General features: G+C 28.2%; 8 protein-coding genes across 9 annotated transcripts; 5 read left to right on the forward strand and 3 right to left on the reverse strand.

The window, feature by feature from the left end:
- Positions 1-2: 2 nt before the first annotated feature.
- On the forward strand, positions 3-1119 carry LOC129611692 (translocon-associated protein subunit beta). The gene is made up of 3 exons (XM_055524962.1): positions 3-163; positions 307-681; positions 736-1119. The coding sequence occupies exons 2-3, from the start codon at positions 307-309 to the stop codon at positions 931-933; spliced, it is 573 nt and encodes a 190-aa protein (XP_055380937.1). The 5' UTR covers positions 3-163; the 3' UTR covers positions 934-1119.
- Positions 1120-1179: 60 nt separating this feature from the next.
- On the reverse strand, positions 1180-9266 carry LOC129611689 (probable ATP-dependent RNA helicase DDX43). Of its 2 annotated transcripts, none has more exons than XM_055524959.1 (6): positions 9174-9266; positions 2807-3922; positions 2473-2729; positions 2028-2418; positions 1819-1959; positions 1180-1763 (listed from the first exon to the last, which is right to left on the reverse strand). In XM_055524959.1, the coding sequence occupies exons 1-6, from the start codon at positions 9177-9179 to the stop codon at positions 1359-1361; spliced, it is 2316 nt and encodes a 771-aa protein (XP_055380934.1). In that variant the 5' UTR covers positions 9180-9266; the 3' UTR covers positions 1180-1358. The 2 variants fall into 2 exon arrangements, with proteins under 2 accessions (XP_055380934.1, XP_055380933.1); XM_055524958.1 differs by lacking the exon at positions 9174-9266 and adding an exon at positions 3981-4148.
- LOC129611690 (protein D2-like) lies at positions 6748-8321 on the forward strand. Its single transcript, XM_055524960.1, has 3 exons — positions 6748-6945; positions 7035-7265; positions 7893-8321. The coding sequence occupies exons 1-3, from the start codon at positions 6790-6792 to the stop codon at positions 8139-8141; spliced, it is 636 nt and encodes a 211-aa protein (XP_055380935.1). The 5' UTR covers positions 6748-6789; the 3' UTR covers positions 8142-8321.
- A 1906-nt stretch (positions 9267-11172) lies between the features above and the next one.
- On the forward strand, positions 11173-13404 carry LOC129611691 (protein D3-like). Its single transcript, XM_055524961.1, has 3 exons — positions 11173-11450; positions 12714-13054; positions 13111-13404. Exons 1-3 carry the CDS (start codon positions 11319-11321, stop codon positions 13262-13264), a joined length of 627 nt encoding a protein of 208 aa, XP_055380936.1. The 5' UTR covers positions 11173-11318; the 3' UTR covers positions 13265-13404.
- Positions 13405-14271: 867 nt separating this feature from the next.
- LOC129611813 (proteasome subunit alpha type-6-like) lies at positions 14272-15443 on the forward strand. The gene is made up of 4 exons (XM_055525175.1): positions 14272-14459; positions 14518-14694; positions 14762-14917; positions 15035-15443. The coding sequence occupies exons 1-4, from the start codon at positions 14384-14386 to the stop codon at positions 15361-15363; spliced, it is 738 nt and encodes a 245-aa protein (XP_055381150.1). The 5' UTR covers positions 14272-14383; the 3' UTR covers positions 15364-15443.
- LOC129611814 (probable small nuclear ribonucleoprotein Sm D2) lies at positions 15432-15997 on the reverse strand. The gene is made up of 2 exons (XM_055525176.1): positions 15868-15997; positions 15432-15808 (listed from the first exon to the last, which is right to left on the reverse strand). Coding segments are annotated over exons 1-2 (360 nt in total). The 5' UTR covers positions 15870-15997; the 3' UTR covers positions 15432-15450.
- Positions 15998-16549: 552 nt separating this feature from the next.
- LOC129611845 (sphingosine-1-phosphate lyase) lies at positions 16550-19255 on the forward strand. Its single transcript, XM_055525238.1, has 8 exons — positions 16550-16619; positions 16695-17064; positions 17218-17642; positions 17699-17935; positions 18003-18212; positions 18269-18507; positions 18593-18739; positions 18809-19255. Exons 2-8 carry the CDS (start codon positions 16914-16916, stop codon positions 19032-19034), a joined length of 1635 nt encoding a protein of 544 aa, XP_055381213.1. The 5' UTR covers positions 16550-16619; positions 16695-16913; the 3' UTR covers positions 19035-19255.
- Positions 19256-20884: 1629 nt separating this feature from the next.
- On the reverse strand, positions 20885-23292 carry LOC129611941 (sodium channel protein Nach-like). The gene is made up of 7 exons (XM_055525366.1): positions 23015-23292; positions 22726-22932; positions 22294-22581; positions 21774-22222; positions 21525-21657; positions 21355-21464; positions 20885-21291 (listed from the first exon to the last, which is right to left on the reverse strand). The coding sequence occupies exons 1-7, from the start codon at positions 23290-23292 to the stop codon at positions 20885-20887; spliced, it is 1872 nt and encodes a 623-aa protein (XP_055381341.1).
- Between the last annotated feature and the right edge of the window lie 413 nt (positions 23293-23705).

Here is a 23705-nt window from a genome sequence, read left to right on the forward strand (position 1 = left end):
CATTTTGGCAGTATGTCGCTAACTCTGACTGGTTTCATACAAAATAATCTTTCCATTTTCAACACTTTCACATTTCACATGTAGAATCGGTCAGGTTGTTAATAATAATTTGAATTTAAAGTAAATAAATTTGTGGTGATAATTTGTGAATGAAATATAAAAGGTTGGCATATTTTAAAACTTTAAATGTAATACTGAAAAATTAAAAACATAATATAGCTCTTTAATATTTATGAATTTAAACTCATCCTTTGGTTTGACTTCGTCATCAATTTTTTATATAATTACATTTCGTTTTTGTTTTAGATGTTCAGATACGGAATTTTAAGTGTTGTTCTGATAAGCTGTTTATGCTTCGCTGCTGCTGAAGATGAGACCAAAGCACGCCTTTTGGTCGCTAAACAAATTATGAATAGATATCTTGTAGAAAAGAGCGATATTATAGTAAAATATACACTTTACAATGTTGGTAATGGGGCTGCTATCAATGTACAGTTGACTGATAATAATTTCCATCCAGAAGCTTTTGATATAGTTGGTGGAAAAGTTAGCGTAACTGTAGATCGAATCGCTCCACAAACAAACTATACTCATGTTGTTGTCGTAAGACCAAAATCTTATGGATATTTTAATTTCACAGCAGCTGAGGTTAATTACAAGCCTTTTGAGGAAGCAAAAGAAGTAATTTTAAAGCAATGTTTATATTTGTTAATACTTATTCAAAAATAATTTCAGATTCAAATTGCTTTAACTTCTGAACCAGGAGAAGGGGGTATAGTTGCTTTGTCTGAATACAATAAGCGATTTTCATCACATTTCTTCGATTGGGTTGCATTCGCTATAATGACTTTACCATCATTAGCAATACCATTTGCGTTATGGCATTCTTCAAAAACAAAATATGAAAAACTTGTGAAGCCAAAAAAGCACTAAATTTGCTTTGGATTAGAACAAATTTATTTTCAGATTTTTTAAATTCCTTCATACGTTCACGTGTTAAACTAGTTGAGTCTGTACTCTTATTTTGAAATTTGTACTAAATTATTGCAAATCTTTGATTTAAATTAAAGTTCAAATTCGTTTTAGATTTGAACAATTTTTCAAAACAAAACGTTGTTTTTTTTTTAAATAAAATTTGAAAAAATAAAAAAAATAATTTATTTTGATATTTAAACACTGGTATAAATTTTTATCCATTTATTGCATACATACATAACTATGTATTTTTAGAAAATACAATTATGTATGTGTATCAAAAAAAATTTTATAATAGGAAATTAATTAAAAAAAGAAGTACTTCAAGTAAAAAACCTTAAAAATGCACGTTCAACAGTATTGTTCCAATGAAATATGAAAAGTTAAAATCCTTTTCCATGTCTGAAACCTCTACCGCCTCCCCTACGATTGCGTTCTCCAAATGAGGACAATTCGTTTGCTCTTCTTTCACGCATCGCTTGATAACGTGAAGCCATATCTCGCAATTCCCTCGGTACTTCTTGATTAGCTTCTTCTAATATTTCAATCAAATCCTTAGCGGATGCCCAATCTTCACGAGTCAAATAACTTATCGAAATTCCTTTACGTCCAGCACGCCCTGTTCGGCCTACCCTATGAACATACTCTTCTATGTTCTTGTTTGGAAAATCGTAATTTACAACATGTGTAATATCTTCGATGTCGAGACCTCGAGAAGCAACGTCGGTAGCAATTAAAACACGTACTTCTCCGGAAGCTATATCAGCTATAGCTTGTTCGCGATCACACTAATAAAATAAATTTGTTTTAAATTGTAAATTAATAAAATTATTAATTTTTTACTTGATCCCTGGAACCGTGTATACATTGTACCATAAAACCTTTTAAGGTCAGTTCACTAGATAAATCGTCAGCTCTAGCTTTTTTGCCACAAAATATAATTGCTTTATCTTGAGGTTCCATATTTTTTACGAAATCGATTACCTATTAAAATAATTGTTATGCCGTTAATAATAATTGCGAAATCCAGAATTATAAACTCCAATATTTACCCTGCAATATTTTTCATCTTCATCCATTATTTCAATGACTTGAGTAACAGTTTTAGCAGCTGCTAAATCCAAGCTACCGATACATACCTGAACTGGATTGTTCATATACTGTTGCGCTAATCTTCGAACTCCAGGAGGCCAAGTAGCGCTAGTCATTACAGTTTGCCTATCTGGTCTTATATCTAAAAGAACTTTGCGAATTTGGGGCTCAAATCCCATATCTAACATTCGATCGGCTTCATCTAATACAAGATATGTAATACTGCTAACGTTAATAATTTCATTTTGTACTAAATCGTTTAAGCGACCCGGAGTAGCGATTATAATTTGCGTTCCTTTTGTTACCAAGTTTATTTGATCTTTTCGACTACCACCACCATAAACGCAAACACTTAAATATTTTATGTTTATAATATTATTGTTGAATACCTATTTTATTGCTTACGATTTTATTCCTCTGAAAGAATACTTTGAAACTTCTTTCTCTATCTGCAAGGCTAATTCTCTAGTAGGAGCCAAAACTAAAACATTTGGACCCTCTCTTTGATTTCGAGCTATTGGTTGATACTCCGTATGTATAAACGCAGGGAATAAAAATGCAAGGGTTTTCCCCGTTCCAGTCTGAGCAATACCAATTAAGTCTTCCCCTTTTAGTAAAACCGGCCAGGCTTGCATTTGAATGGGAGATGGCTTTTCAAATCCCTAGAAAATCGTTCAACAAAAGAATATATTATGAAAATACCTATACACTTTAATGAAAAATCAAGCGATATGCTTACTTGTTTTTTAATTTCTTGCATAATGTCTTCATATTCTTCAAAACAATGTTCGAATTTCCAAATAGGATTTGGAATTGGTTCAGAAGATTCTTTATTTTCCAAAAATAATCTCGAAGCAACAATATTCATGTTTTCCATGCGCATTCTTGAAACTTCTTCTGCGGGGCAATTTGATACTTCAGCATGTTCTTTGTAAAAATTTTTTAATAATGGTGGACATTTCGCCCACTTTTTACGGCGTTCCTCTTCTGATTGTATGTAAAGTGCATGCCAGTCTATTGGGGCGGAATTGTCGTTATCATTATATGACTCTTCTTCATGTTCTACTTGAGCATATTGTCTTTCAGAATTATATTTCGAAGAGTTTTCATTGCTAAAATCATTCCTTTTGTACTCTCGATTTTGATTGCCGCTTGATAAGTCATCTTTATAAAAACTTCTTTTTGTTTCGTAATTATCTCTATTAGAGGAATAATTTTGTGATGGTTGTTTATACCTATTTCCAGTTTGGAATGCAGTTTTTAATTGATTTTCAATATGAACTATTGCATTATCTATATCTAACTTGGAACCACCAGAAATATTAACTTTGCTTTTGCCATTATTTTCATAATTCCTATCAATGTTTACTCGTACATGAAATTGAGATTCAATTTCTTTTATGTTTGAGCCTTTTGAACCAATCAAAAGACCTTTTTGAGAAGAATTGATCATAATACATTCATTGTTTTCATTGGCCATATCAATTTTCTCTTTGCTATTCCAATTTGTACCTTCCTTTCTGAAACCTTCATTTCTATCTGAACGGTTTCTGTTATCACGCCTTCGATCAAAATCATTTCTATAAGATGATCTGTTAGAATTGTCTGAATTCCAATTACTATTATTTGATTTTGAATAATTTTTTTCAGTATCATTATTATCATCTTGGGTCCAATCTTCTATTTGGTATTTTACATTTGAATATTTTGGGCCACGATGCCCTCGATTAGAATATGATTCATTCAATTTAAAAGCATTATTTTGGAAATGTGTATTGTTCGTGAAAACCTTGTTATCAACTGTTGTTTCTTCTTCATTATCCCAATCTTCAGACATTTTACGCTTCCGTTGAACCTAAAATAATTTTTAAAATAAATTTGATAGTTTCGATTTTCAAATTTTATAATTTTACAGAATCAGATTTCTGCGAACGCTTTTCAAAATTATTTAACATTTACTGTTAGAAATATGTAGTTTTTTCAGCAAATACTAATCAAGTTTCCATGCAAAATATGTCGTTAGCAAGTGTCAAAACATCACTTGTATATGAGTATAATTTGCTATTGTTACTGTACGTACTTTATCAGCAACGAAAAATAAAAATATATAATTAGTGTTCAACTTGCTTGACATTTGAAGGACGATTTTGAACTTTTATGAAAACAAACATTTTTTTTTTGTTTTTGACACATGGAATAGCATGAAAGTGCAGCAGCAATTCGGAGAATGCATGCAATATATTTTTACATTTTTCTTTTATTTATAACAGTGCTGCAAGTTTAATATCAAATATGCTATTTGAGAATAAAAAAAACGGAAATTTAATATAAATCAAAAGTGGTAATTCGGAAAATTATTAAAATATGAAATTTTACTCCCAAGTTGGGAGTCGCAACTGGAAAGAGTGTTGTATTCCTAATTGTTCCAAATTATACTAGTCATAAGTGAGAATGTAGTTTGTTAGAATAGCTCAAAAAGTTAAGTGAGAAATAGTTAGTTCCATTCGCAAACTACTCCCTACTAGCACGTTTCTCTGTACGTTTAAATATAAACGAAAAGAATTAAGTTAATAACACTCTAACTTACGTATTAAGTTGAAAACTCTTCTTCTGTTTACAAATGAAACAGCAACAAATGTTAAAATTCATATAGAATACACCTGATATAAACGGGATCGCTCAAAATGAAGCGAAATTTCCGCAAATTTTTGAACAATAGTTTTAGTTGTTCTGGGCTAATAACAGAAGTTTTTCACAGTTGCCGTTCACTGCTTTGGTTTTGCTTTTACAATTTAGAAATTCATAATTTTCTAATTCTAACATTAGAGAAACTGTAGAATAGAACATTATATATTAACTGATTAATAATAAGCTTTGCCTCAGTAGCGTCTTTTTTCACGTTTCACGTTTTCCAAGAATCAAATTATTATTTAATTTTTTGACAAGCCTTATTGCATTAATTTTAACATTTACTTTGACGTTTTCAAAAAATAACTCTTTGTTTACCAAGGTATTTTATATCTTGTTATAGGCTTAGAGGTTAAAATAAAGCCTTTGTTTTTTAAAATTAAGAGGAAAATTTTATGTTTTAAAAATTATACAGTATATTTCTAGTTCACTGAGTAAGAAGGTGGTTAATTCCTTCCCTCTTTCCTGAAATAGAACTGGATGACAATAGAACTAGAAAAATTCCAATATAGCAAACTATTAATTTATTATTAACTTTACCTCGTAGATATTACATCTACGTTAATTTTTAGTAGGTGGATTAATACTAATACGTTAATGTATTTTAAATTTTGAATAAATTACATAGAATTATATAAATTGAATATAAATTATCTGCGTCTATCTTGTTATTTAAAAACAGTGCACGTTGCATTTAAATAATTATTGTTTCGATTTAATTAAGTTATTAAAATTGAACATTTCACTTCTGTATGATGCTACTAGAAGCAAATAATGAATCGTTTATTAAAATTTCTTCTTCATTTCAATTCTCAGTAAAGCTTTTCGTTCATTTAAATTTTATGTTGTCTTTTTTTTAGCAAATTTTGTAAAATAAATTTAACAACTGAATGGTAACGAAATAATGTAGTCGATATACCGTGATAAAGCTTAAATAATCTTAATATAGGGAAAACTTTTGCATATCGTCCAGTTATAATTTGCTTCATATGCCGCTTTTAGACCTAATGGTAACTTTCTCCATTTTACAGCTAGTTTTTTTCTAATGTCGTAAACAAGGGGTCTCTATTATAACTGGTTACCAAGTAATTGAGTTAAGTCTGCCCAATATGCCTCAAATTTTTAAAGTTATCGCATATTACCGAAATGGGACAAAAGAGGGTTTATTTTGTTTATTTGCTTCGTGTATGTATGTGTATATAATTGTATATATGTAGGTATTATATGCCAATGTAGTAAGAATCTGAAAAGTAAACTTTTAAGTTTTGCCTTCAATCATTTGGTCTTCTATCATGTTGACCATAAATCCTTCGCCACTGAAGAAATTGCATACTCTACCTAAACATGTATGATATTGGTCACATTTACTTTGTTTGTAATACAGATCGAGTACTTGACTTGACTTTCTTTTTCGATTTTTTAATAGAAATAACCGGTAGAAAGTCAAGCTAATAATTTTATCATCCGACTTGAAAATTTCAAATCAAGTAGAGTTTATGTGATCTCGAAATTTGCTTGAAGGGTGCTTCAAGCTGCATATAAACGCAGTAATTGATAAAATCTTATAAATTTTTCAAAAAAATGACAGCTGTTCTTTGAATATAACGTACGTAGTTGAATGAGTGATGCATCAAATTTGTGTAAAATTTTAAAAATTGACTTTTTGGCGCATGATGCAACCACTTCCTGAGGCGTAATATACAAAGCTGTACATATATTTTTTCAATATAAAAATTTTAAAGCAATATGTACATACATACTTATATCTAGACACGTACATTCATACAAAACTTCTCAAAACTTTATATAATTTGTTTGCCTACATACATACATATGTACATATTTGTATTTCCACAATCGCGGTTAAATTAGTTTTAATTTACTTTTATAGTATGAATGTTTTTGACTCAATAACTTTATTTTGTGTTTTGCTATTGAACTATCAACACTATACTTATTCAGCTCATAAAATTTTATTTCTTACAAAGTAGAAAAAATATTTAATAATAATTTTTGGTTTAAGAAATTTTAAAAATGAAGTTATACTTAATTTTAATTTCAACAATAATTACTCTAGTTAATTCTCATGAAGGTGGTCATCATAATGAGGATTCGGATATTACGAAATTTATGAAACACTTGGAAGTTATACCGGATGTAATAACGGAAGGACCAAAAAATTTTTTAACAGTTAGTGCACTTATATAAACTAATAAAGTTATCGTATTAAAAGAATATTTAACAAATTTATGGCTAATCATTTTTATCAATTTACATAGATTAATTTTGATAGCGGTGTTCAAGCCGATAAAGGAGTTGAATTAAAGCCTGTTCAAGTTAAAAATCAACCAAAATTAAAATGGGATGCAAATAAAGATTCATTTTATACAATAATAATGACCGATCCAGATGCACCAAGTAGTGAAAACCCAAAGATGAGAGAATGGCATCATTGGTTAGTTGGAAATGTTCCTGGTGATGATATTGAAAAAGGAGAAATTTTAAGTGAAGTATGTTTAAAAAATAAAATTTTTACTTTATTGATTGATTATTTAAGCATACAGTGTGTTCTACCTACTAAAGGCAATTTAATTTCAAATATTTTAATTGGAGTATAAAGATTTTCTTTTCAATTTTCTCCGATTCTTTAAAAACAAAATCTTCACAGTGTTATTTTTTAAATTATGTAGTATTTTTAAATGCAGAAGCCTATATGAATTTCATATTACATTTCTATCAGTTTTCTGTTATACACGCTTTGTAACACAATGACTTATTCATTTGCAATATACGAATTAAGAAATTATTTTTTTTAAATTAAAATTGTTTTGTATTCATTTTACAAGGTGCTTTATGTTCCATTACTATAAAATATAGTTATATTTTACTTACGTACATACATAGATATCTCAATTATAAAATTAAATCAAAATTATTTTAACAATTTTTTGGAATTAAGTTCATTCAAAAGTATTTACTTTTAGAGGTACAATATACCTAGATTCATATTTTTTGAATGTATTTTAAATCCTATTTAAAAGAATTTTATCAGGACCCATTCCATTATTACATGGCATATTAGGTACATACGCCTAAATTTAAATTAAGTTTCTTTTATATTTTTTTTATCATTACAGTTTGTTAGCTCCGCCCCACCAAAAGACACTGGTTTACATCGTTATGTATTACTTGTTTATAAGCAACCAGATGGTAAAATTAATTTTGATGAGCCACGTTTAAAAAATAATAGTGCTGAGGGCCGTGGAAATTTTTCAACTAAGAAATTTATTGAAAAATATAAATTTGGTGCTCCGGAAGCTGGTAATTTTTATCAGGCTCAATATGATGATTATGTACCAACAGTTCATAAGCAACTTGGTTTTTAAAAACACACACATTCTAAAGAACCGTTATTTCTTTTATTTCATTTTTGTTTTTTCTGATGTTTTTTTTCTAAATTTTTTTCAAAATCTAGTTTAATAAAAAGCAGATATTTTTTTATTTTTTGCTTTCTTTGTCAAAAATTTTCAATATTATTTGAATACCAATGTGAGGCTATAAAAAAAGTATGGCTAAAAAATTTTGTTTTTCTTTTTTTTTTGTTTTGTGTTTTTGTGATATTTTTGTTTTTTTATAGTGACTTGTTTGATTATCACACTATATGATTATAAAATTGCTTTTTCTAAAAAATTAAGTAGATTTAAAATTAAAATTGTGATGAAATAAAAAGATTCGTAATTAAAAAGAGAAAAAGAAAGAAATAAATCGTATTTTATTTATTAATTAGCGAGTTGTGCAAGTTTTTTACTTTTTTTTTTTATGATAATATTAAAATTAAAAAATTCGTGTTATCATCAGATTATAACGATTGAGTTAAAGTGTAGACTAGTAAGAGATAATATTGAAAGTATCTTAAAAATATGGTGGTGCTACTGTACACCAAACGAAAGATTAACAAGCTAAGAAAATGCAAATTTTTTTTTTGTTAATTAATTTTTGTTTTCATTAAAAATATAACGGTATACCGCAATATTTAAAAGATGAACTGAAAGTGGGTACCGAAATAAAATTTTTATTTTAGTGGATATTGTTATGTAACCAGGTGTGTTGTCTTGAATTTTAATTGTGAATATTATTTCTACAAAGTAAACTAATCATTTAAATAAGTTAAAAAGTATATTATAATATGCCTACACAAGTATAAAACAAAAATATTAAATAATTATATACAAGTGTGTATGTATGTACATGTATTTTAAACTTTTGGAATATTTTATTAAAACTAGTTCCACCCAGCAAGTAGCAATTATTCAAAATTGTAGGAATTAATTTTAGATCTATTCATAAAATATAGCATAAATTCATTTAAAATAGATTCTTAGATTCATAAGAAAATATCTTTGGAAAATTATATGTACCTCCATGATCCTGTTTTAAATTTTGAGTTATTGTTTCACTGCAGCCTTAGTAAAAGTGTACAATTAAATATAAAACTTTTTATATAAATTTGTTATGTAACGGATTTTTTTTGTTTTATTCCAATTCCTAAATTTAATATAAGGAATAACGCATCGCTGTGATATAAATGATTCAATTCAAATGATTCCTTACTGATGCTGATGCAATCTTGATACTGTTGCTTTACTTGATGATTGACGTTTTTGGAAATTCTTTTTTCCAATTTTGATAGTAAAATCTGATTTTGAATTCCGTAAGTTTTAAATAAATATGGACAAGAAAATTATTAAGGAAGCAAGTGTTCTTAAAAGTACAGTTTACCTTTTTTCCATAACTATAACACTTTTTAAACTAACGCAAAATGAACAATAAACACAAAATGAACAAAATCTGCAAATTAACAATTGCACGTACAAAATCGAATGTATTTTGACAGCACCCAATAATGTATAGTTTGCTTAAATTTGTACACCAGATGCAATTGTGACGAAAAAGAATTTTAAACTTTATTGACATGATGCATCAAAATATTTTTGAATTTTAAACTAATGTGATACGCTCCGTCACTGTATTTTTCGTTCCACTAATTAAACCGGGTATTTTTTATTATAACAGAAAAATTCAATAAAATTATGTGAAGTTATAAATTTGTAAAGTATTTGAATTTAATTCTAGATATTTTATTCATAATTATGGAACAAGTTCAAAATTTAATATTGAAGCACTTAATAATGGTACGTCACTGCATTTGACACTGCATAAAGACAAATGTCTTTACATTTTTGCATATATTTTTTTTAACTTGTAGAACACTTAATTAAGACCCTATATAACATACTTTTTTTAATTTAAAGTTCAAAAATATCAAGACGAGAAATTTATGTTTTCATGCATTCATCAGTGTATATGCATTTATAAGTATAAGTATCTATACTTTTGTAAAATAAAAAACCGGTTAAAGCTTTCAATATGTACATACATATATATAAAGTATGAGCACTTTCAAAATGAATAAATTGATATTAAATTAAATTTCTTCACACCTATAATGTTAATTTACCGGTTTTTATTTTTACGCAAACTTCGTGTTTATAACTATGTGTATATTAATACTAACATTCACCTACAGCCGTTATTCGACTTGATTTTTACTTTTTTTATAACACCTACAACAAAATCGTGAAATATAAATACTTAATAATATCAATATAAAACCACATTAGCTATTAGGATTGCCAGATAAACAAAGAGTAAAACGGGACAGATATGTATGTATAATCGGCGAGTAAGTGTTTTTTCAGTATTTTTCAGTCTTGCCAGTTTGATGTTAATTTGTGAAGAAAATGTTTGTTGTAAACATACAAATGCCTTATTTCGAATAAACTAAAATATTTGAATATTGGTTAATTATTGAATATTATATAAAGTAAACCTTTAAAAGTGAGTATTTCGCCACGTAATCATTAAGCATCTCGCCGAAAAGCGAAATAAACATCTTATAACGGCAAATAAGCAACTATCAGTTCAACAAGTAGCAGACGTCATCAATTACAGGAAAGGTATAAAAAAATCTAAGGAGCATTCTGCAAAATTAACTCTAAGAAACTAGCGAATTCAATAATTCTATTACCATTGGTTACGCGACATCTTTTGTATCTATGGTTGATGTTTAATTCCTCTTGCTTGCAAAGCTGATGTTTGATTCCTCTTGCAAATACAACATTTAATAAACGTTAGAGAAAATTTAATATTATTAAAATTGAAGTACATTTGGCAGTTCTATTCCATGTTTTAGTTTTGTTATGTTTCTTCTATTGTACTGTAGCAAATATTTCTTGTAGATTCATCTATGTATTTATGTATATATAACACAATATTACTTAATTTATTACATCTTAACTGGGTTTGGGTATCAAAATAAACTTGTAACATTTTTATTTTAGTTGCAAAATAAATTACAAATAGAATAAGTCGGGAGAAGTTAAAAGACAAATTTTTTAATTTTAGCAAAATAAAAGTAAAAAAAATATTTGCAAAAATATTTGCTATAATAAAAAAGAAAAAGCTTTCTTATCATCATACCAAAGCTCCGAAATATTTGAAAAATGTTGAAGTTATTTACAATTTTTATAGTAGTCGGCTTAGTAAATTCCAACAAAATGGAAGTGGATAAAGTATTTGTTGAAAATGAAATTGTACCTGATGTTATTGACGTTGCACCAAAAGAAATAGTTGAGGTATGTATGTACATATGTACATAGGTAACTAAATTACAAAAAACTATATTTAAAAATTAGCCGGAGGAATAAATAATATGTCAAAGAACAAAATATTTCGTATTTATGTTTCTAAATGTACTATATGGACTGTATGACTTTAGCGCATTCATTTTAGTTACTCAATATAAAAACTCTAATTGCTATAAATAAAAATCAATGAGCTTTTATAATACCGGCGTTTCACATTGTATAACATATGGAGTACTTTACATTTCATTTCACACTCTAAACTCAAAAAGGGAAAAAATTACTTATATGAGAAAGACTATGTGAAATTACTTATAAAATCACGCAATCCCGTTGGGGAGTTGTAACAGGCAAGTAGAATTTTATATCTGTTTAAAAATATTCTGTTTTTACATGTATGTACATAGGAATGTATAAATTTTATCAAAATAAAAGTGAAAGTATTACAAAAGCGATTTTACTGCGAATCGCAAATTTCAGAGGAACATCGAATCGCAAATTTTGCAGGAAAATCGCTTTTTCTGCCCAAAATGAAGCGAAATTAAGCGCCGGCGAAATAAAAGCCTGAAATCCTATTTTTTTGACATCACATGTTTCCATGTGTACAAAATACTGAATAGTTGATTTTGCCGTTCCTCTGTTATTCTGTGTCAACAAAGGAAATCGTCTGCCGTTTTTCTTCTCCGCTTTGGTTCTGTTTTTATTTATATTTGTTTTTAAATATATCATAAAAAATACGAAAGAAAAAATTTTTTATGTTTATTAACAAGCTGTGATTTAAAACTTTTGTTGTATAATACTGTATAATCTATTCTATACAACTTAATTAATCAGTATCTAATTGATAATGATAGTCTATTGAAACTGCACGTAAAACTTGACTTCGAGTTGTGAATTTTAAAATTATTTCTATTAATTATTTTGCATGACTGTCTGTTTATCTTCTGAGTGAGAATTAATGTGTATAATAGGTTTTGATGTACATATGTATGTAATCTTGAAAACAAGTAAACATGTATATACATACATACATATAAGTATATGTATGTAACTTGATTATATGTAATCGTATTTTAATAGACGAGGGGACCCATAACCAATCAAAGTCTCTGGTAACCGTGAAAAACAGGGAAATAAAACAATTACATTAAATCAAAATGTTTTCCCTTAATTAGTAATATTAAATTTAATTTGCTTATTGTTACTGCTGTTTATATGAATTTATAATTGTGCTTATAAAATAATTAATTTAAGGTTTCGTATCCAAGTGGAGCAAAAGTAAATTTGGGTAAGGAATTAACTCCAACTCAAGTCAAAGATATTCCTGAAGTAAAATGGAGAAGCGAATCGGATGCTCTATATACATTGTTGATGACTGATCCAGATGCCCCAACACGTAGTAATGCGACATTTAGGGAAGTACGACATTGGCTGGTTGTGAATATTCCTGGTAATGATATTTCGAAAGGAAATACTCTATTTGAGTATATTGGTTCTGGCCCGCCCAAAGATACTGGTTTACACCGATATGTATTTTTAGTGTTTAAACAAAAAAAGGCGATTGAAACTGACAATTTGCCAGTTACATCTAACAAGTAAATTAGTCGCAATTGTATCGCTTGCGCTTTTTCATATTTAATTTCAATTGTAGATCTCGCGAGGGACGATTAAAATCTAAGGCAAGGGAGCTTATTGAAAAATTCGAATTACAGGATGTAATAGCAGGCAATTTTTATCAAGCTCAATTTGATGATTACGTTCCAATACTACACGCACAATTAGGGGGTGCACCACCAAAACCATGATTTTTTTTATGAATATTTTTATAATTTGTTTGTCTGTTTTAATCGATTTGTACATGCATGCATAGCTAAGTATTTATATGTACGATGTAATTTTTTTTATTAAATAATTTTAATAACATTACTTTTGTACATATGTATGTACATATATCAAAAATATGTTTTTAACTAAAACTTTAATTTAACCACACGCTGATTCGAGGCTAAAATACATTGTATATGTTCGCTAAAGGAATGAAATTTATTAAAGAAACCTGGAATAATTTGAGATTCTTTAAATAAGTTATACATTAAAAAGTTTCATCTTTAACCAACATTTTGTCTTTAACTTCTGGCTTAACAAAAAATTGCAAACCCTTGGAAAAGAACAGGCCCTAAATATTGCGTCAAGAGATAAAGCTTATTATTTTTTACTATGATTTTTAAAATTTGATGCAGTAAGCAGTATATTATTTCCGTGAAGTAGGGATGCAAGAAATTATTTTTTTTTGAAAAATCGCATTTTGTAATTCGTCACCATTATTAAAAAAAATTAGTCCGACGGTGTAGTTGCATATTTAAACACAAAAAATAAGTCTTGGAGCGCTAAATTTTTTCCCTTATCACAGATATTTAATTTCTGGATACCTAATAGTATTGGAAGAGTACTCTATTGGAAAAATATAACATTTTTCGACCCATTCTTTTCCTATTGCTCTTTATTATTTGAAATAATTTCGATCCTAATTTTTAAATTTTTACGAAAACAAAAAATATGCAAACGAGGGAATCATTTATATCAACAAATAAAAGAACAACAATGTTTGTTGCATTTAACAATATTTGTTTGAAAAATTATACAATTAAAATTCAAAAGCAGAATAAGTGTTCAGGTTCTAAAATTATTTGATTTGACGTTTTGACGGTTATTTTTTAGTTTTGTGTTTTGGTATCTGGCATTGCTGACATTGTAGAATTGTAAACAGGCAATATTGTTGAAAAAAAGTATTTGTAGTTGAAAATAAATGACAAGTTACTTTTATTATTTTACTTCAATACAAAAAGTAATTTCAGCTCACTGGATTTTGTTAATATTATTGTAGTGTTTTAGGAAAAATACGTAAAATATAAATTTTTATTACAATGTCAAGAGGAAGTTCAGCAGGTTTTGATAGACATATTACCATATTTTCCCCGGAAGGCCGTCTATACCAAGTTGGTAAGTTTATAAAGAAAAATTTGCATCATCATCGATTCTAACCTCGTATTGTATTCAGAATATGCCTTTAAATCAATTAATCAAGAAGGAATTACTTCGGTTGCTGTTAAAAGTGAGGATACTGCTGTAATAGCTACACAGAAGAAAGTAACAGAAAAATTGATTGACCCTTCAACTGTAACTCACATGTTTAGAATAACTAAAGCTATTGGATGTGTTATGACTGGAAGAATAGGTAAGATATTAGACGCTTTACTAAAATTTCACCAAAGTCTTTGTTGACTAAAAACTGTTCATTTTAGCTGACAGTAGGTCTCAAGTGCAACGTGCGCGATATGAAGCTGCAAATTGGAGATACAAATTTGGATATGATATGCCGGTTGATGTTTTATGTCGCAGAATTGCTGACATAAATCAAGTTTATACGCAGAATGCTGAAATGAGACCGTTAGGTTGCAGTAAGTATTCACCTTCAAGATTTAGCAATTAATTCGTTATTTATACAAGAGCTTTTGTGCTTTGGTTGACAATTTAGTTTTGTTAGAAATCTAATTTTTTGATATCTCAATTTAAAGGTATGATTTTGGTTGCTTACGATGATGAGAAAGGTGCCTGCATTTATAAAACCGATCCAGCTGGTTATTATTGTGGTTTTCGCGCTTGTTCGGTTGGAGTAAAACAAACAGAAGCCAACAGCTACTTAGAAAAGAAAATGAAAAAACCTCCTACTACTGGAGAGGAGGCTATTCAAATGGCTATTACTTGTTTGTCAACTGTATTAGCTGTAGACTTTAAACCAAATGGAATAGAGGTCGGTGTAGTTACAAAAGATGACCCCAGTTTCAGAACTTTAACAGAAAAAGAAATTGAAGATCATTTAACTAAGATCGCAGAAAAAGATTAATATGTAATCAACTTTTTATTTTATATTGGAAAGGAAAAATTCTTAAATTACAATAAAAAATCGTGTAATATACATGAAAATTTTTTTTTATTTCCCTGATGCGGTGGCGAGAGGATTTCTTAAAACTAAAATTACTGAATCTCCTCTTAAGAACATTTTCGAGATGAACCTATCTTTATTTACAGGTTTGATTTTCTTTTTTCCTTTACCGGTTCTTGGAACTTCTGTCCACATTTCTTTGACGTTTTCTAGAACCATGTTACAATGGCGGTCAAAAGCTTTAACTCGCCCCAATAATTTCTTATTATTACGGCAGTTGATTAATACTTGAGTATTATTTTTAACAGATTGTGTTAGAACGGAAAGTGGTCCTGTATTGAACTCCTCTTCCTCTTGTCTAGCAAGTTCTTCTGGTGTCAATTCCGATTTTGGTTTCACAAGAGCCCTGTAATATTATTTTATTAAATTTTACTGATTTTTTTTTAAATATTATTATTCACTTACATGTTAAAATACAATAAAATATGTACTTAGAAAATATAGCGGCTTTGGATTTATAATTTGTTAAATGGAGTTGGAGCTGGGTTATGTTATTTGCTAATACTATGTATAAATTTGATTGATATGATGTTTATGTCAAGATGTTGTTTTTTTTTCAGTGCTGCCGCTAGTTTAAAAACTTTTTTTGATAGGGTGCTTTTGTTAAATGGATGCAAATAAATTTTTGAGTACAATATTGTCTTACTTTTTCCCATTTACATTTATTAAACATTTATAGCTTTTCACAAAAAATTTTTTATAAATGGTTTATATACGATTTGAATTCCCTTACAATAAGCTTTGTAGTGGTGTAGACATAGGCAATTATCTAAAAAAAACTTTCCCATTTTTTTCTTAAACAACATACAGTAAAAATGTAAAAGAAAAGAACATTTCACGTTATTTCAAGGTGTTAATTTTTATTGCGTTCCTAGATGTAAATGAACATAGCATATTCATTGTTTTGAAGTTAATGATAGAACAGTGTAAAAATATTTATAGCTATACCACGGCGTCAAATGAATTAAATTGGATTTTTCAAAACCAAATCAATGCGTCACACAAACAAATTTTTGGGATGGCAATACTCTCCTTCACTATTGTGAATTCTAATTCATTTAGTTAATCGTGACGTTTTTTACCCTGGTTTTGACATTCTTTGTTGTTTACATTTTTTTTTGTGTTATAATAACTAAGTATTTATTTCTTTATTTTCGGTAATTTAACAAAAAAATAATTTGCATAAATGTATTTGGCTTATATATGTATATATTTTGATATATGATTCATAGATAGTTCAAGCTTCGTTTTGTGCAGTTAAATACTTTCAAAAAAGTAAGATGAAACTATAGGTAGACTACACCAATAGCGCTCGAAATAGTACAATCACCCTATAAGGATAATCTTATCAAAAATAAACTAATTGCCGCTATAAATTAATCTTTTTTTAAATATTTATAAAGTTAGACTGAATATTTTCAGTTTAGTAAAAGCGCAATTATCTAACGCAAATGATGCAGTATTTTTCGGATTGCGGGAAGTTTTTAGCAGAGAGTATAAATAAGATTTTTGGTGATAGAGAGCCATGGCAAATAGCAACTTTAACTGCATCGGGTGTAATTAGTTTGCATTGGTTATGGAATACTTTAATTCAAGATGAATGTAAGTAACTTTTATAAATTTCATTTTTTATACTATAAAAATCGACTTTTAGACCCCCCATAAAAATTATATAACAATCTGAAATAATATAACAATATATACATACGTATGTAGCTACATAGGTTTTTTATAAAAGTTTTTTATATTTTGTAGGTTTATATGAACGAAGTAAAAAATGTTTTTTTAGTTATGCGAAAAAAATTCCATATGTGAGGGCCAAAGTCGAGGCAGAAATAGATAAAATTAATTCCGAATTTCAAAGAAATACATTGGAAAATACAAAAGATGTAACGTATTTGATTAGATTGCCTGAAAAAGGACTAAATTATCAGGAAATATCCAAAAAGGTTGATCAGCATTTAAATTTGGGATCGTATGATTGGAGAAACGGTCGTGTCTCTGGTGCTGTATATTATTATAATGAGGATTTAATAAAATTGACTACGGAGGTGTATGGGAAAGCTTCTTATACTAACCCATTACATGCAGATTTATTTCCAGGCATTTGTAAAATGGAATCTGAAGTTGTAAGAATAACTGCAACATTATTTAATGGTGGTCCTAGTGTTTGCGGAACCGTAATATATTTTAAGATTTTCTGTATTATCGAAACTATTGTGAAAAATATTTTTAGATGACAACTGGGGGGACGGAGTCCTTGTTAATGGCTTGTAAAGCTTACAGGGATTATGCAAAAGCGAACAAAGGAATAACTAAACCAAATATTGTCGCGGCTACGAGTGTTCATGCAGCAATAGATAAAGCTGGACAGTACTTTGGAATTCATATTAAATCAATTAAAATTAATGAAAAAACTATGGCTGTGGATGTTCGTGCAATGGAATCAGCCATTAACAGAAATACCATAATGGTAAGATTTTTAAGATAAATTCAATGATTTTTTAATGAAGGAGTGAAACATGTTGTAATTTTTGTAGTTAGTCGGTTCAGCTCCAAATTTTCCTTACGGAACAATGGATGATATTGAAGCAATAGCGAAACTGGGTAAAAAGTATAATATTCCTGTGCATGTAGATGCATGCTTGGGTGGATTTGTGATAGTTTTTATGAAGAAAGCGGGTTATAAATTACCTCCGTTTGATTTTAGTATTGATGGTGTAACAAGTATATCTGTCGATCCCCATAAAGTATGTGTAGATTTAACGGAAAGTTATTCTTATTTGTAATTTTTTGTAATTTCAAGTATGGTTTCACCCCCAAAGGCTCATCTGTGATTTTGTACTCAGATAAAAAATATCGTCACTATCAATATACGGTAACTACTGATTGGCCTGGTGGCGTTTACGGATCACCTACTGTGAATGGTTCCAGAGCTGGCGGTGTTATTGCTGCATGTTGGGCTGCCTTAATGAGCTTCGGTGAAGAGGGTTATATTGAAGCAACGAAATCTATTGTTGATACAGCCAGATATATAGAAAACGAGTATGTATTATCAAGCAAATCAAAATACTTAGATCAAACAAATTTCTACATTTATTTAATTATTTCTTCTTAAAAATACTTTAAGATTACGAAAAATCAAGGGGTTGTTTATTTTTGGTACTCCAGCTACAACCGTTGTAGCAATGGGTTCACACGATTTTGATATTTTCCGTCTATCGGACATGTTGTGCCATAAAGGGTGGAACTTAAATGCGTTGCAATTTCCATCAGGGTAAAGCAGACAAAAAACCTTTGTAAATCAATTAATATTTGTAATAAATTTTGTCAATTATTATTTTAGAATTCATTTCACTGTTACTTATATGCACACAGTTAATGGAATTGCTGAAGCTTTTGTTAAAGATGTTAAACTTGCTGTAAATGATATTCTAAAGAATCCAAGTGAAAAAGTCGAGGGTAAAATGGCAATCTATGGCGTAGCACAAAGTGTACCTGATCGCTCATTAGTTGGTGATTTCACAAAAGCGTTTATTGACAGTATGTATTATGTCCCACCAGAATTATAGAGTAATAAAAAATTTATTTTTAAAAATTAATTTGAAAGAATCACAAATTATTTAGATGAATTGTTATTTTTGTCTACATTCCTATACAATACTAAATAATTTTGTAATAAAATTTTATAGATACTTTAAATAATAAGCTCAGATATTATATACATATACATCTTCTATAAAAATCACACATTTATTTTATATACAAAATTGGTTTCTATGTACTTTAAATGTCATTTATAAATGAAATGTTGTATACCAAATGTAAAATAAGTTTTTATTAGAAATAAAATTAAAAGATTATTGGTTGGATGAGAAATTAGTTTTTTTTAGACCTCAAACCTTAACATATGGACCAAAATTTTGCGTATTTATATAAAAATATACATCCACCCTTTAAGATATAAACTAAAAATTCTGAATGAGTTAACCATTAATTTAAAATTTCCAAATTAGAATGCTAAATATTTTTAATTAACTTGATGTCGGGACGTAACTATAAAAATTTAAAATGGCTTTAAGAAGACTGCAAAAACAAATGAGTTCAACGCAGTTTAAAATTTAATTAATTGATTGTGACCTCTTAATGAATAAAAAATATAGTACATATTCGCATGAATACATGTATACATATTCGCATGAATACATTTGTATTTTTTATTTTTTGGGTGTAGCCACTTTATTAGAAACCTTTTAAAAAAGTTTTCAAAAGCTTTCTCAGTATGTTTAAATAAAAACGTTATAATTATAACGTCTTTAGTTCAAATTGATCCATTATATTTAAAATTTGGCAGGAAGATCAACAGATTAATGTTAAAAAATCTAATATGCAAAGGTGTGACTTTCTTGAAAATAATTTAATTGTGTTGTAAATTTTTTTCTCCAAAATTAAATGCTCATATTATTCCTGAGTTAGGTTTCTCTTTCTGTTAGGTTCTGCCTTGTATATGTATTATTTTATGGTTTTATTTAATTACTAGGTTTTATTTTTAAATAATTAAGTAAGATTATTATTTTTTTTTAAAGACAAAGTTTGCAAACAAATTGAGTTGCGATAATTACTCAAAAGTTGTTACTGAATTTATATGATTGTGTTTAGTTAGTTTATACTCGTAGTTAATTTTTTATATCACAAATGGAATTGTGGGAATTTCATATACCTTAATTATGATTCTAATTGATTATGATACTAATGTTTCAAGAATTAACACTCGGTAATCCTTAATGCTTTATGATGGTTTAAATTTTGTGTTTCTGATGTAGTAATAAGCTAGACAAGCCTACGAGTTGTTATTCAATATTTATCTACTGGCGAACTCTTTACTAGCCGAATATTTTGTTGTCTAAACTTCCTATATTGTCACTATACAATTCAAATAATATACCCACACTATTCAATAGAGCTCTCTAACTCGCAAATTAGAAAAAGAAAAATTTTTTTTAATATTTAATAACTAAGAATTTATTTTGTTTTTTCTCCTGTTCAACCCAGGTGGGTGACAAGCCTATCGTAGTAATTAAGAATTTATTAATTTAATTTAATTAAGTTTCAGTTTGTGCTATATTATTTGCTATGGTACTCATCTGGATGCTTAGGTGTATGTTTTTTGTGCATAAATTTATTTGTACAAATATCTTATAAGGTTATTTTGAATCAGAAATTTTCAGTTTACTTGTGAATGATCAAAGATTTGTAATAGATTTACAATGATATTTACAGATTTAAATATTTTATTTTCCACTTGTTCATGTTCAAAATTTTGTTGTACAATTTCGATATTTTTACAATTTTGCCGTTATATTTTAATTCATAACGCTTTGGTTCTCGTATTTTAACACCCCATTCTCTCTTAAGAATTGAACTACATTTGAAATTTTATGTTTCCATTTTCATTTTGAATTGTTTTATCTTCATTAGTACTATTTGCGCTTCTGTTTTTGTTCTCCTTCTTGTCATAGTCCGGATTTTTCGCAAAACTTAATTCCTTCTCGATTAAATCTTCAATGTTTAAAACCTCCATATTCACTTTATCAATATCAAATTGATTACCGCTAATGGTATTGATTTTGATAACCGAAATATCTTCATCATATTTTACTTTTTTAAGATTTGGTTTCTCAACTACTCTTAAAAATGCTGTAACCTTATTATGACATTCCAAATGTTCTAAATAATTTCGTCGCAATACAAATGTAAAAAAATATATAAATTCAATAGCTGAAACTGTACTAATACCCAAAAATAAACTGTAAGAACCCCCGAAGTTAGCTAAAATGAAAGAAAAAAAAATAATGTACGAAATGAATAAAATTATTGTTATAAATTACTCACATATCAAATTAATGATGTTGTAAATAAGATCACGTCGAAAACGGGTATAAGTTTGGGAATCCATATAGATATGTATAACTGTATTATTTGTTTTATCTTTCATATCCGAACTAAAAATAAATTTTAATTTCAATAATGGGATAAAAAACCACAAAAATTTATAGTTTTACTAGAAAGGTTCAACACATTCAGGCATTTTTTCCAATGGTACTTGACTTATAGTTGTTTTATAGGTGATATCAACGCAATTTGGTAGACATGAACATTTATAAAACGAGGTACCTTCTTCAGCAAAATTTAAATCTTGAAATTATATTAAAAACTGATTTGAATAGTATTGTAGTAATAAATCTTTAATAAAGAATTAAAAAACTTAACAATTTATTAAATAAAAAAACATTTATTTTAAATTGTCTTACCATAGTTTTCCACTAGACAAGGTACTTTAGAAAAATTACAGATCTGATTTGTACCAGCTATTCCAAAAAAATATGGTGAACAACCACAATTTTGTATAACATTATTTATCATACATTCCACTTGGCAATTACTTGAATCATATTCAGGAAAGAAAGCCAAGGGTCTTTCATTGCGAAAAACACAACCACGATCTGATACTGATAATTGCTTAACTTGATTTGAACAAATTATTTCTTGAGCTTGAATACCAATAAAACTTTCTAATCCAAGTCCAATAAATAATGGATCGTCAAAATGTGTTGGAAAAACATCATTTTTATGTATTATTAATCTAAAACCACGAGATTCAAATTCAGTTACAGCTTTATCATCCATTATTGGTGATAACATCACTGATAAACCACCAAAAATTCCAGCTTCTAAAGAAAAGATGTTCTTGTATGGAATGCTAGTTAAATATAAGATTTAAGAAATCTAAATTAAAACATTTATTCATATTTAATATTCTGATACTTTTACCCATCTTGTTTAATATTAAATGAACAACATTCTCCAAAAAATGTTCTTGCTTGTGTAAATAATTTATGACAGGGTATAATTTCTAAACGCCAACGGCATTTAACAAAAAAATCTTCACATTTTTGACGTAAACTTGACATAAATACTGGAATTGTATAACGGTTTGCTTCCATAATTTCTTGAAGATCTACTAGCATATTTTCATCATAATTAGCTTTTAAATCCATTCCAGCAGCTTGATAAACAGTATTTAAGGCTGTCATATTGGTAACATTTTTTGGTAATTTTCTAATCAAATTGAAAATTTTAGAAAATTAAATAGGATAAATGTTTTAATAAATTCGAACTTCATTTGCTTTAAGGCTGTTGCACATACAAATATATTTAAACTGAATGATCTTTAAAAATTCAATATCAATAACTTCTACTTACAGTGCATTAACTAGATCTTTTGCCACCAAATAACTTATAACGTCTGCATTACATATTGTTACTGCTGGAAATTCTAAATTTGGTAATTTTGCATGAACTGTATCGATATTAACTCTCGTAGGATTATTTATGAAATCACCATAAAATGTTGAAACCAATTGATTAGCACAGCAAAAAGATACAAAAACTATAACAACCCACACTCCTCTGCCCAAGTACGATGTAAGCATTGATTTAAAAAAGAAAATTGTAACTTTTTTTTTATCACCACAAAATATAAAAATTTTACCGCCAAAAATTGCTTGCTTCCGGATCAGTAATATATTTTAAACCTTGTATACTTGTTGTTTGTGTAAAATCAATAAAAGTTTTTTTAAATGCTTCGAAAAATATGTGACGTTTTGTCTTGTCCGGTTTTTTATTTAGTTTCGGATCAGTTGTTTCAATAGATTTAATAGGATCTAATTGTGTTTCCCATGGTTTTAGTGTATTATCTACTATGGTTTCTAAATCTGTTTTTGGTTTTGTATCCAACTGTGGTTTTGAAGCTACTGTTTCTGATTCCATTCCAAATTCTTATTTGAGTAATTGAGAACAATATAGTGTGTGTAATGTGTATACACCAACTTAAAAATTATAGTATCGGTGAATTATACTCTGAGTTATTCTGAAATTTCTGCCAGATCTTAAGTGGTGCTGTTTTGAACTAATTTACCGACTAATTCTTGAAAAAATTTTATATTATTATATTGGAATTGTATGCAAAAATGATCCGCCTTTTTGCTGTAAATGGAGTGTTAATTAAGTTAGTAATCATGTACGTACACATATACATTTCTACATTATGTAATCGCAATTATTGATTTGTAATTATTACAATATGCACCTCTTATTCTAATTTTTATAGATTTTTGGGTGAAATGTGAGGCAGGTGGATCCTGTTATTCTTTCAATTATAATCATGCTAAATAAGAGTTTTA

The sequence above is a fragment of the Condylostylus longicornis genome, unplaced genomic scaffold (genome assembly GCF_029603195.1).
Source record: "Condylostylus longicornis isolate FDR11 unplaced genomic scaffold, ASM2960319v2 ptg000055l, whole genome shotgun sequence".
In the NCBI taxonomy this organism is placed as follows: Eukaryota; Metazoa; Arthropoda; class Insecta; order Diptera; family Dolichopodidae; genus Condylostylus; species Condylostylus longicornis.

What these genes read in the sequence shown, in the direction of transcription:
- LOC129611692 (XM_055524962.1), top strand. Translation starts at nt 307, where the DNA reads ATGTTCAGATACGGAATTTTAAGTGTTGTTCTGATAAGCTGTTTATGC. An exon ending in CTTTTGAGGAAGCAAAAGAA is followed by an intron (nt 682 to 735) that starts GTAATTTTAAAG and finishes AAATAATTTCAG; the next exon opens with ATTCAAATTGCTTTAACTTC.
- LOC129611689 (XM_055524958.1), bottom strand. Translation starts at nt 4,022, where the DNA reads ATGTTAAATAATTTTGAAAAGCGTTCGCAGAAATCTGATTCT. An exon ending in GTTCGCAGAAATCTGATTCT is followed by an intron (nt 3,923 to 3,980) that starts GTAAAATTATAA and finishes AAATTATTTTAG; the next exon opens with GTTCAACGGAAGCGTAAAAT. An exon ending in TACACGGTTCCAGGGATCAA is followed by an intron (nt 1,764 to 1,818) that starts GTAAAAAATTAA and finishes TTATTTTATTAG; the next exon opens with TGTGATCGCGAACAAGCTAT.
- LOC129611690 (XM_055524960.1), top strand. Translation starts at nt 6,790, where the DNA reads ATGAAGTTATACTTAATTTTAATTTCAACAATAATTACTCTAGTTAAT. An exon ending in GACCAAAAAATTTTTTAACA is followed by an intron (nt 6,946 to 7,034) that starts GTTAGTGCACTT and finishes CAATTTACATAG; the next exon opens with ATTAATTTTGATAGCGGTGT. An exon ending in AAGGAGAAATTTTAAGTGAA is followed by an intron (nt 7,266 to 7,892) that starts GTATGTTTAAAA and finishes TTATCATTACAG; the next exon opens with TTTGTTAGCTCCGCCCCACC.
- LOC129611691 (XM_055524961.1), top strand. Translation starts at nt 11,319, where the DNA reads ATGTTGAAGTTATTTACAATTTTTATAGTAGTCGGCTTAGTAAATTCC. An exon ending in CACCAAAAGAAATAGTTGAG is followed by an intron (nt 11,451 to 12,713) that starts GTATGTATGTAC and finishes AATTAATTTAAG; the next exon opens with GTTTCGTATCCAAGTGGAGC. An exon ending in TTGCCAGTTACATCTAACAA is followed by an intron (nt 13,055 to 13,110) that starts GTAAATTAGTCG and finishes TTTCAATTGTAG; the next exon opens with ATCTCGCGAGGGACGATTAA.
- LOC129611813 (XM_055525175.1), top strand. Translation starts at nt 14,384, where the DNA reads ATGTCAAGAGGAAGTTCAGCAGGTTTTGATAGACATATTACCATATTT. An exon ending in TGTTATGACTGGAAGAATAG is followed by an intron (nt 14,695 to 14,761) that starts GTAAGATATTAG and finishes TGTTCATTTTAG; the next exon opens with CTGACAGTAGGTCTCAAGTG. An exon ending in AATGAGACCGTTAGGTTGCA is followed by an intron (nt 14,918 to 15,034) that starts GTAAGTATTCAC and finishes CTCAATTTAAAG; the next exon opens with GTATGATTTTGGTTGCTTAC.
- LOC129611845 (XM_055525238.1), top strand. Translation starts at nt 16,914, where the DNA reads ATGATGCAGTATTTTTCGGATTGCGGGAAGTTTTTAGCAGAGAGTATA. An exon ending in TATCTGTCGATCCCCATAAA is followed by an intron (nt 18,213 to 18,268) that starts GTATGTGTAGAT and finishes TGTAATTTCAAG; the next exon opens with TATGGTTTCACCCCCAAAGG. An exon ending in GCGTTGCAATTTCCATCAGG is followed by an intron (nt 18,740 to 18,808) that starts GTAAAGCAGACA and finishes TTATTATTTTAG; the next exon opens with AATTCATTTCACTGTTACTT.
- LOC129611941 (XM_055525366.1), bottom strand. Translation starts at nt 23,292, where the DNA reads ATGGAATCAGAAACAGTAGCTTCAAAACCACAGTTGGATACAAAACCA. An exon ending in GAAGCAAGCAATTTTTGGCG is followed by an intron (nt 22,933 to 23,014) that starts GTAAAATTTTTA and finishes GTACTTGGGCAG; the next exon opens with AGGAGTGTGGGTTGTTATAG. An exon ending in GAATGTGTTGAACCTTTCTA is followed by an intron (nt 21,465 to 21,524) that starts GTAAAACTATAA and finishes ATTTATTTTTAG; the next exon opens with TTCGGATATGAAAGATAAAA.